The following is a 12,595-nucleotide window of genomic DNA, read 5'->3' on the forward strand; positions in this document are numbered from 1 at the left end:
CGAAAGAGTGTTGTTGGCGATGGCAACACAAACTGCTTCCGCAGTACGTGTTTGGGCTCTGATGCCGTAGTTCAAGCCCAAACTGTTTGAGAGGTTCTGGGAAAATCCGTGGACGGGAGCCATGGTACTTGGTTTGCACCAGAAGAAATTCTTTAGTCTTGGATGGAAGACCCTGTAGTACGATTTCCAATTTTGTTTGTTTTTTCTCAGATTTCAATCTAAACAGACATGAAATGAGTGACAGTATTGGCTGTACTGTTCTTTATTATGTCAGAATCTTATTGTAAGTACATTGTAAATCTATTGCCTACTTTGATGTCAGATCTTGGAGTTCGTGACAGATTTTTTTTTTGCTCTGCCTGGCCTTCCACAGCTGCTTTGTCTTTAACTTTTTCTGTTTCTTTTTTCTTTCTGCAGTGTCACAGTCAACTGCCATTTGTTGTCCCTCTCCTTCTCCAGCTGTGTAGCTCGCTACGAAACACAGAGCACCAACAGTGTACCACTGTTTATGTAAAGTATTGTCATATCTTATTTTGGCACAATATTCTTCTGTTTACCTGTTTTTCCTCGCTAAGTGCCTGCTCCAGTTGTTTAACACGCTACAAAACATGATGCAACTGATGTCAGTACAGGTATAGGAACATAGTCATATTTCACCTGCCTTGAGGTTTTTTTTTTTTTTTTTTTTTTACTCCTTACCCCCCTACCTCGATGAGATCTGTTTCTCCACTTTGGGAGACTAGTTCTGCATCTTGGCCTAGGAAAAATATATTTGAAACACAATGTAAGTTTAACATGTAGTTGCAGGGAATTATTATTTGGTGGCAGTCTAGAAGGCCAATATTTTTGTCTAGATAAATGATCTGTATGTAGGCTACACTTTGACAGTGATATAGGCCATCAATATTACTTGGTAATGTGGGCTAGGGTAGTGTTACTTGGCTTATTCAGTCATCCACTTATTCACTCACCATTAGTGCTGTGATGAGTGCTCTCTGTCCTGAAGCAAACTTCCCGTCTCTCCACTCTGCTTGCTTTAGCTGGTTTAGGATAATTGAGAACGGGCACAGCATCACTAGCAAGGCGTTTCTGTTTGTTCTGTAACAATACGTTTGCCTCATTACAGATCTTTATATAGAGAGCATTGTGTTGTTCAAATGTTTGTTTGATTAGTAAAATGCACTAATGCTGTGTGTCTTCATTCACTGCGAGGATTACCTTTACATTTGTACAGCTGGTGGCAATTTCTAACAATGCAAGACTGAAATGTACCCTTCCATATATCATGTTGGTTGAAAAGTGCGCCTCACAAACACCATACCCTCCCCTGGTGAGCTCATTGTGTGTGGCATTTAATGGCAGGTCTGCACGCCTTATGTTTATCAGCCACCTTTTTCTCCTGCAAACATGTAGCAATGGTAAGTAATCATGAGGCAAGCAGGGCAAGTTTATTTCTGAAGTAAGTGCATTTCATACAGAGGCAGTGCAATGTGCTTCACATCTATAAAAGCAGAAGGACAGTGAATGATGAAAGAAATGAAGGCATAACACACATGACAACATACATTAAAGCGTAAGTTTGGCGGAAAATGAAAATAAAGCTATTTTCTGAATGAAAATACATCAACTAAGCCGTGGAGGAAGTAATTTTCGCTCATCACGCAGTACAGAGCTAGCACTGGCAGGACCTACAGCCCAAAATCGCAAACAGTGGGTCAGCATTGGGCTTTCAGCCATGCGCTTTCAAAATCGCATTTTTAAACCACTAACATTGCTCAAAACAGCGGCAAACCTCGTCAGCAGCTTGCTCTAGGTGTCTACACATAAAACGAAGCACCAATCAGTCTGTAAACTTTGGAATAGTCTGTATACACGTGGAATCAATTCGAGACAGCAACACCGTCTGAATCACAGAGATGTCTCGCGAGATCTCACACGGAAGCACGGGATCTATTCCTACGGGTAGTCAAAATCGCATTTTTAAACCACTAACATTGCTCAAAACAGCGGCAAACCTCGTCAGAAGCTTGCTCTAGGTGTTTACACATAAAACGAACCACCAACAACTTGGCTCACGAACCCGACGTTTATAAAAGAAGACTGTTATGAACACTAGCCTCTTCCAGTTCCTCACGAAGGAAAGTCCATGAGCTCTCGTGTGAGATCTCGCGAGACATTTCTGTGATTCAGACGGTGTTGCGGTCTCGAATTGATTCCACGTGTATACAGACTATTCCAAAGTTTACAGACTGATTGGTGCTTCGTTTTATGTGTAGACACCTAGAGCAAGCTGCTGACGAGGTTTGCCGCTGTTTTGAGCAATGTTAGTGGTTTAAAAATGCGATTTTGAAAGCGCATGGCTGAAAGCCCAATGCTGACCCACTGTTTGCGATTTTGGGCTGTAGGTCCTGCCAGTGCTAGCTCTGTACTGCGTGATGAGCGAAAATTACTTCCTCCACGGCTTAGTTGATGTATTTTCATTCAGAAAATAGCTTTATTTTCATTTTCCGCCAAACTTACGCTTTAATAAAATATAATCAAAGCAGAATACTGCAAAGACAAAAAGGTGACTGTTCTGCTAATTCAATCACATTTCTTTATTTTTTTGTGAAGCCTGTCTTCAGATGTATCCAGAATGAAACTGTAACTCTGTTACCCTCAATCGGGTGTACTCTGAATAACCTAAGATGGGTATTCTTGAAGTTGAAGTTATTATACAATGTTCATGTCGGAGGTTCACTATAGTCTTCATTTTCAGTGAGGCTGATATTACAGTAGTCTAACCATTTAAAACTCTTCTCTGTGTTCCCTCTACTTCTTTTAAATGTAAAGGTGACAGAGTTTTTTCTGTCATTGCTCCCCAGCTTTGGAATATGCTCCTGATATTGTCAAATCCTGCCCCACTATTAATTATTTTCCCGTGGGCTTGGAACATTTATGCACGGTAGTTGTGAAATCTGATAATTCCATAGCCTAGACGATGACAATCTATGCATCAGATATGTCATGTCATTTAGCCTACCTGTCATCATCCTTCGGGAAGGAAAATACAGACAATTCCGCTTGTGTTTTATTACACCCAGAAGCTGCACACAATTTGGGCATTTTTGCATGCGCGACATTCACACAGCCAGACCGGTCACTGTCGATTTGATCGTGCCGCTTAGGCATACAAGCCTGAAGCCTTCAATTATCATTTATTGACTTAACTTTAGAGAAATATGTCAGCGCATTACATTACCCCAACGCCACCTCATTGAGCTACAGCAGTTCAGCTGGCCGGCTAATGTGTTGTCAAGGTAGAGCGTACGTAGCAACCGGCCAACATCAGCAAAATAAACAAGAAGGGCACACCTGATATAAAGTCGCTTTTCTCCTGACTGGAATGCTCAAAAATGTGGTGGTCAGAAGGGGTTGAGGGTCATGAGACCGTGCCCAAAATTCACATTCCTAACTCTAGAGAACGGAGATCTTAGCATATACTTGAAATTCTGATCTATGTCCATAGACTTCAATGGAACAGTTGCTGCATCTGCTCTGCATAAAAGGGGATTTTGACCTCTTGCGATTCGGGTTCCAGGAAGTGGCTTCTCATGAAGTATCTTGCTCCGCCCCTTAATGATCTTTGCTGCAGTCTCTCCACCTGATCTGCCTGCACACACCCTCCCCCTATCCCTGTCCACTCCTATCACTCCTCTCTGTGTTGACTACAAACTGTAAAGTCATGAGAGGCTAAGTGAGGGAGGTTGACGCTCACTTCTCTTACTGTCCAAAACTCCAGATAACACCCAAGCAGTAGGGCAGGCAATGACAAGGGCACAAGGCTGAGCATAAAGTGTGTGAGTAACAGGGATTCAATAAAGTGTGCGTTTTCCAACAAAACATGTGCTCCCCCTGTTCATTCCCTCTCCATACAGCCATGCCTACTGTATGCCCAGGTGCATATATTCACACATTCATTACACCATCTATGCCAACGTGGCTTCCACACGAATTAGATGTCAAAGTAAAAGCACCAATACAAAACACACACACACACACACACACAACAATCAGGAAGTGGCATATGGCCGCTATACTCTCTTATCACTTCATCTGTCCTCCACGACTGTATCTGCACAAAATACATTGTGTGCTGATGGCCTACTTGGTACACTTGTGTCTTTGTGTCTGTCGGCTCATGGTGTACGAAACCTCTGTGTGGCTGTTGTTGTGACCTCATGTGTGTACAGTGTGTGGCATGGTGTCTGTGGAGAATGAAATGGAATATTCTATTTTCTCTCTACCTATCCTTCTCTTCTCTTTTTCTCTCTACCTATCCTTCTTTTTCTCCAGCCCATTTCCATGTGCTTACAACTATCTGGTCCTGTCTGTCTGCCTGCCTCTCTGTCTGCCTGCCTGCCTGTCTGCCTGTGTGTTTCCCTGTCAGCCTGCCTGCCTGTCTGCCTGTGTGTCTCCCTGTCAGCCTCCCTCCCTGTCTGTCTGCCTGTGCTCTGCAGATGGTACAGATCAATTCCTTCAGTTCTTGAGGATTAGCAAGAATGTTGACTTTGAATTAGTAAATGTTGTAGTTCTTGAAGCTATTCATTATTGTGATATTGACAATGAAACTAAACAACTCTTTACAGTGTGGTGGATCCATTTCTACAATTCACAAATGCAGACAAATTATGCTACTGAACATTATTAGTACAACTAGGAGTCAACTCCTTATCACTCCGCACACATGCACGCACGCACGCGTGCGCACACACACACACACACACACAGACTGAGAGAGTTCCTGAGCAACATTCTACTCAACAGTTAGTCTTTAGTTCCCATTCACTCCCATATGCAGCATTATGCTGCCTGATTGCAAAATAGAAAGGGAAAGTTCAACCACTCACAGACTCTTCTGAGGAATATATAAATGTATACTGTATATATGATTGGAATTAAGTGTTAAATATTGTATTGTTTGTATATCTCTTTAGACAAAGGCGTCTGCCAAATAGCAATATCCATATCCATATAAAAAAACTATTCTGAAAAGACACGCCTGGTTCCCGTAAATTTCACAAACTACACTGATTCATGAAACCACATTCTCATCTGATGAAACCTCTCACCCCATGATGAGACTGTCATTCAGGGGTTTGTAAGAGAGCCAATCTCCCCCCTTACAAAGATCAACTTAATCACTGTATTTTCCAACAGTGCCCAGGAAGAGGTAAGTAATGTCTCCTGATCTTTAGAAATTACATGAATAACTTCCTTTAGTATGATATGAAAACAACTTATATGCTAACATGTCTGTGCTAATGCCAAGGCAAACATTTATTGTAGGTTTGGAGTTTAGTCTAGTATTTGCAGATTTACTAAAGTTCCACAAGAGGTTTCCACAATCTTAAAGCTGGCATATTTAATTTGTGTTGCTTGTGTCACTAAATGACAATTTATTTAGAAAAGGGGCAGCAGTGATAGGATTTTTTTTATGGCAAGTATGCAATATTATTTTTTCATCTTCTTTCTTTATTCTTTCATTTTCTCTTTGTCATGATAACTTCAGAGTAGATGTTTACACAGCTTTTCACTGCAGTATGTTTCAGATTTGATATTGAGTATCTTATTGTTGTTAGTGTTAAGTAGAGGACTATGGCGATGATGGCCTCTCCTGCAGTGATTCTTCTCTTCTCAGCTGGACTTGCCCTTGGACAGGTAAAGATCCATTGCCATAGTTTAGTTTAGCACAGACTTGAGCACATCACCCTCCCTTCATTCATAATCAATATGTATGCATGTGTGTGTGTGTGTGTGTGTGTGTGTACATGTATGTTTATGGTATTTGCCATAATTCTGTCCAAAGCTACTTACAGTTCATAAACACTACATTCGGCTAATGATTATATTTGTCCATATGTGTCTCTGATATGAAGTCTTGCTGTTTCACTATTTTTGATACGAGGTCTCTGCCCTGTTGCTACAGGATGAAAGAGTGGCAGTCAACGGGAAGGAGTATCCACTCGACATGGCATTCAATTCTGCCGATGACCAATACGAAGGCTGTGCCAAGAACATGGCAAACTTCGTAGAGGCCATATTTCTTAAACGTGAACTTCGCAATAATGACGAGTTTGGTGATGCTTGGAGAGAAGTAGAACAGGCCCATTATTGTGACAACCCAGGACATGGTTTGACAAGAAATCATTGCATTGCCCTTTTTATGTATACTGGCACAGGCGTATATTATTCATTCAATAGTGCCGTTCGTAACGGTAAAGAGAAGTACAACTCCCTGACATTTGAATGGTATTCCCTCCAGTTTTTCATAACAGAGGCACTGCAGATTCTTCAGGGGAAAACAACATGCAGATGGACTTACCGTGGTACGCGTCTAGAGTTTGATAAAGACATTAAACACAAAGAGATCCGTCTAGGCGCGTTTACATCCTCCTCTCTAAACCATTCCATTGCACAAGCATTTGGTAACACGTCTTGTTTTACGACTTACACATGCTATGGTGTGTATATAGCTCAGTATTCTCCATTTGATGAGGAAGAGGTACTTATTCCTCCATATGAGACGTTTGTTGTCATTGATGTGTTAAGTAGGGCATCCGATCCTGACCTCTGGTGTGATACTGTGTATGTGTTGAACAGCACTGGCACCAGAAGTGACCTGAACTGTGCAGTGGTAACATTACCGTTTTTCTCAATCACAAAGTCACACGTAGGCCTGCTGAAACTGGGATTCAGTTGATCTTCATCACATCCTTCTTAGCAAAGTAAGTCTTCTACTGGCAAATGTGGTAACGCTTACATTGGTTTCCACATATTTCTCACACCATTTTTCTGAATAGTTTTTCATTGTCACGTTGGTAGAATTTGCCATTTCTCATACACTCTATGTGTAGATGCTGAATTAATGAATTGTTCAGAGGTGAATCTTGACTTCTCACTTCTCATTTGATTTTGCAAACATTCTTCAGCTTTGAGGTTAATACACAGATGGGCTATACATGGGAAACCATTTTGTTCTGTATGATTGAAGCACACTCTGATTCTTATTATTTGGGCTATTGGGCTCTGTGGTTTGTAGCCTACACAATGTCCAAGTACAGAAGACATGAACCTAATGTTAAGCACATATAGAAGAGTACTGCATGCACAATTCTGCCAAATGGTGTTTCCTTTGCTTTACATTCATTTTTTTCTAGAGGTATTGCAGTATTGTAGGATTGTCTGGCCTTTTTTGTAATATAAACATGATCTGGCAACAAACTGCAGTACAAAAGCATTGCAAAACTTTACAGTAAATCCTGGCCAGTCTCCATGACATCAGTTACTTTTTAAATAGCTCACTAATACATAGATGTATTAATTTGATAAACATGGGTAAATGTCATTTGAAATAGACCTACAAAAATAAAGACATGAAATAATCCAATGTACATTTTTAAGATATCATATCTATTTGTTGTGGGAAAAAATAAATCATGGCATTATCAGATCCAGACATCCATCAGTCAACACAGTAACCGTATGGAATTGGTGCATGCTGCACAGATTTGGACCACAGATGCTCATCAACCAGCCTGGTGTTATCAGGTACTGTCAACTCTTCTAGACCTCTGAAGTTTGCCTACAAAAAGGTACCAAAGCTGCCATCTTTGCACATATAAGGAGATCTGGGTGATAATTGAGGCTAACTACCTATGGCAAGTTGCATTGTAAGATAGCTCTGGGGTAGCAAAGATCAAAGTGTACCATCTTCACCTACTGACGATTACAGTATCCACTTGAGGGCAGAGGACAAAACTGTGTTGAGCAAGACTGCTTTTCTGTGTTGAGCAAGACTGCTTTTCCAATTTCTTTGTCCCCGCGAGAGTGCGATAATTCAAAATCCCCATGTTATATCCCATAGAAAAAATCTCAAGACACCGGATCTCTTTATTTGGGCAAAGATGTTAACTTTTTTGTAGGCGAACTTCAGAGGTCTATAATGGCTTATGTGTATGTGGCTTAAACATGGCATCCTAAAGGAACACTTCACCGTTTTTTCATATTAAACTATGTTATTCCCTTAACAAATACGAGTTGATGCATACCTCTCACGTTTCAATGCGTGCACTCACTGGCATTGGTGCATGGCGCTACTTTGATAGCACTTAGCTAGCCCAGTTCATTCATTAGGATCCAAACAGAGATGAAGTTAGAAGCTACCAAACACCTCCATGTTTTCCCTATTAAAATACAGTTACACGAGTAGTCACAGGACCAAGTATGGTGAGACAAAATAAAACGTGGTGCATTTCTAAGCAGGTAAGAGGGATAACTATATTGTGTGGCGGAATAACATTGGGAGCACTTAGACTCGGTGCAGTACTATCCTCACTCCAAAGTGAAACTGAAAGTCCAAGAGTGAGGATATTACTGCGCCACACAATATATACACACACACACACACACACACACACACAGGCTACAGCAGCCCTTGGGCCCTAATATTAGTGATTGACGTCAAGCGAGAACGAATTTGATTAAATAACTTGCTAATGATTAATGTTGTGATGACAAAATGAAAGTGCATGATTAGGATGAAAGTGGTTTAAACTGTACGTGATCAGCTGCACAATGGCTTCTAACAGTTACAGTAAAACTCTCACCACACTAGCCCCGACCACAGCATTACTTTCACTGTGCTTGCATAACCATCATCTGAGGCCTTTTCCTAGTTTTATGCAGTTGTGAGCTTTTTTACCCATGCACAAGCCATCTACTGAATCAATATTGAGTCATGTTGTTATGTGCACATTGCTGTTGTGTAGTTCCTTTCGTAATGAGAAGAACTAACCTGTGTACGTGACTAGAACTGGACTAGATAGGAACACGTTTAGCACCGTCTTCTCACAGGGTCCTCGGGTAAAGACTATGTAAGCACAGTGGATTCCCTATTAAAATACAGTTACACGAGTAGTCACAGGACCAAGTATGGTGAGACAAAATAAAACGTGGTGCATTTCTAAGCAGGTAAGAGGGATAACTATATTGTGTGGCGGAATAACATTGGGAGCACTTAGACTCGGTGCAATACTATCCTCACTCCAAAGTGAAAATGAAAGTCCAAGAGTGAGGATATTACTGCGCCACACAATATACACAGACACAGACACACACACACACACACACACACACACACACACACAGGCTAGTGTAGTTCCTTTCGTAATGAGAAGAACTAACCTGTGTACGTGACTAGAACTGGACTAGATAGGAATACGTTTAGCACCGTCTTCTCACAGGGTCCTCAGATAAAGACTATGTAAGCACAGTGGATTCTATAAGAGTCGTCTGTAAGCAGTGTCTCTTTTTTGTAATAAAGGCATACTAATTATTGCTCTGTCTTTGGTGCCAGTTGATTTTAAAATAAACATTGCCCATTTAATTGGAATGCACGTCTCTGCTTCATCTTTATATACTATTCATCTGTATTGGGGAACCTTGCAGATTCACCTTCCAGGCTGTGCGGTGGATTAACCTCTTTTCGTTCCCTTTGAGTGACCGGAGTCATGTCTGAGGAGGTACAGGACATGGACTACAGGACATGGTTCAACAGCTGCAAGCTGAAAATGAATGCCTTAGGCAGAGTCGGGCCACTAACCAACCTGGCACTAGTGACCGAAGGACTGATGGACTTTTGTCTAACCCTGTTACTGAACGGATGTTGTATATACCTAGAGAAAGGAAGTGTCCAATATTTCGGGGGAATTCTGGGATTGGGATTGAAGAATGGTTGGAGGAGGTAAAAGTTAGCATTAGGGCTAGACACTTGAGTGGGGTAGATGAAGCATATTTTATGTATGACCACCTAGAGGGGGAGGCTCAAGATGAAATTCGATATCGAGGCAAAACTGAAAAGGCGGACCCGGTTGAAATAACTTTGATTTTGAGGGAATTGTATGGTTGTGTTAAGTCATATGTTGAGCTTCAGGAGAGTTTCTTTTCGCGTAAACAGCTGGAGGGAGAATCTTTGCAAGAATATTCACATGCCCTTTGTTCTTTGATGGATAAGGTAGTGCAATGTTCTCCTACTGCTGTACCAAATTCTGACACACTGTTACGCGACCAGTTTATTGAATATGTGTACGAACCTGCGCTTCGTAGGGAGCTAAAGCGCCTGGTCCGCCAGTCCCCCCGCTTATCCATGCTTGAAGTTCGGGCTGAAGCCATTCAGTGGGAACGGGAGGGTAGGCCCAGTGAGGGTGGGAGAGGGAGAAGCTACTCTGTCCCTTCACTGTGTGTGTTGCACTATTCAAGGCCCTCACATAACGCTGATGTGGCCTCATCTGGTCAACCTAGTGTAGAATTGGCAGAACTTAAGGAGATGCTATTGAAACAGCAACAGCAGATTAATCACCTAACCCAGAGTATTGCCTCCCTATCAGATCCACAGCGCCCCATGAGAGCCAGCCGCCCAAACACTGTTATCTGCCGCAGGTGTCAGCAACTGGGTCATTATGCACGGGAATGCACCAATGACCGTTTTGACCTACTGTATCACATCCTCGTTCCCAAGGCCAACACTACCTCCCAGCCACCGGGAAATTAGCCCCACCCAATACAGAGCCACACACTGGAGGGGGCCAGTCCTGGTTCCAGTCTACCTACCCCGGTAAGCCAGTCCATTTCCTCTTTATTGGGTCAGTGTCCCACAGTAACCATCAAATTGGGGGGGATTGGTGTGGATTGCTTATTGGATACAGGGTCCATGGTATCAATTATACAGGAAGGTTTCTTTCGACAGTATTTGCAGGGCCAACTTAAAGATTGCAATTGGCTGCATTTACAAGCAGCCAATGGTCTTGCAATACCGTATGTGGGGTATGTTGAACTGGCAGTTGAAGTTTTGGGAAAATCTATACCAAAGAGAGGGTGGCTTGTGGTTAAGGATCCCCCCGGGTCATCCGGCCCCATTAGTACACCAGGAATACTGGGAATGACCGTAATAAGGGAGTGTTACTTTGAACTGTTCACTCAGCATGGCCCTGCTCTTTTTGACAGCCCAACAGCCTCCCAGGACACTAGACTATGGAGGGATACCTTTCAGTTATGTCATCAGACCCAGACTAAGCCCCCTTGCCACACTGGGTTGGCCAAGGTAAGAGGCCGGAAGGCCGTCTATATACCCGCAGGTTCAGTTAAGTTTGTTGCAACAACATGTGCCCAGCAGTTGAGCGAGACCCAAGGAGTGGTATTGCTTGAGCCCCTTAGTACCCCTCAGCAGCTGCCCAGGGGATTGGTACCCCTCCCTGCATTGCTTAAAGTACATGACGGTACTGCTTATGTCCCCCTCTTAAATGTTACTAGCTTTAGGGCTGTTCTCCGTCCTCTGGGTTGCACTAATCTCCTATCGCATGACATTCCCTTGATTGATGACAGGCCCATACGGCAAAGGTTTAGACTAGGGCTGGGCACGTTAACTCGTTAATATCACGTTAACTCATCAATCATTTAACGCCGACAATTATTTTATCGCGCATTAACGCAGTTTTTATTATTTATTTTATACTGTAAAAGTCTGTTGCTCACAGGCTGGTCACAGGCGTCTCATCACGCATTGAAATTCCATAGCCTACTTTCACGAAATCAGGAGATGTGCAACAGAAGTGAGAGAAGGCACTGGCTGCAGCAGTGCAAGTGCAAGTCACATGTTCACGGTGCACGTTGTCACAGGCACGTCTAATGTTTATGTTTTGCGCTGGATTTGCGGGTTCAATTGGCATTGATAAGTTAAACAGTCGTTTTTTCCTACAGGGTAACGTTGTTGTATGGAAAGAAAACATTAGCCTTGAGTATTTTAATATTCAGTTGTAAACAAAGACATCTTCCTATGTAGCCCAAGCTGTAAATGGAATGAAGTTCGCTCTAAATATCTAATTTGATCGATTATGCTAACCGTTAGCATTTCTATGGGATTTCTCATAGACATTAGCCATAAGCTAACGCATTAGTCTCTACTCTGTAACTTGGAATGAAAGCCTACGTGACTGCACTCTAACAAAACATTGAAGGAAATAACTGAAATGTACTCTGTTGTTCTGCTTAGTTTTACAGTAAAAGTTTGAAAAGAATTTCAGCATCAGAGTTTTCCTTGGGAAATTGGTTAGCCCTATATCCATCTATTCTAATGTAGCTGGTTGACCTCATCATTAGGCTACCACACACACAAGTGGGGGCAGAATTACAAATGTGTCATAGAGTGACAATGCATTGGTTGATTTGGTTAAAAAGTTACAGGTTGGTAATTGCTTATAATAGTAGGCTAATGTTGCTACTCAGAAATAATGAGCTGTAAAGTAACTCAGACTTTTAAAGAACATTTTTTAAAGGATATCGACTAATTATCGTTATAGTCAAAATCACAAAAAATATCAAGATATTATTTTTTGCCCATATCACCCACCCCTATAGGCCTAAATAAAAAAATATTTTTTTTTGACATTATACCAGGCTAGGCTTATTACAACAAGTATTATGGAAATATCTACACGCACCAATAAAGTGTGTACAATAAGCTTTAAATTTGTATTTCTTTTGATTACATTGTGTAAGT

At 41.8% G+C, this 12,595-nt stretch overlaps 1 protein-coding gene across 1 annotated transcript; it reads left to right on the forward strand.

The window, feature by feature from the left end:
* The first annotated feature begins 5,619 nt into the window (after positions 1-5,619).
* On the forward strand, positions 5,620-7,118 carry LOC134062219 (GPI-linked NAD(P)(+)--arginine ADP-ribosyltransferase 1-like). Its single transcript, XM_062518163.1, has 2 exons — positions 5,620-5,700; positions 5,969-7,118. Exons 1-2 carry the CDS (start codon positions 5,638-5,640, stop codon positions 6,740-6,742), a joined length of 837 nt encoding a protein of 278 aa, XP_062374147.1. The 5' UTR covers positions 5,620-5,637; the 3' UTR covers positions 6,743-7,118.
* Positions 7,119-12,595: the final 5,477 nt, after the last annotated feature.

The sequence above is a fragment of the Sardina pilchardus genome, chromosome 17, assembly GCF_963854185.1.
Source record: "Sardina pilchardus chromosome 17, fSarPil1.1, whole genome shotgun sequence".
Classification (NCBI taxonomy): domain Eukaryota; kingdom Metazoa; phylum Chordata; class Actinopteri; order Clupeiformes; family Clupeidae; genus Sardina; species Sardina pilchardus.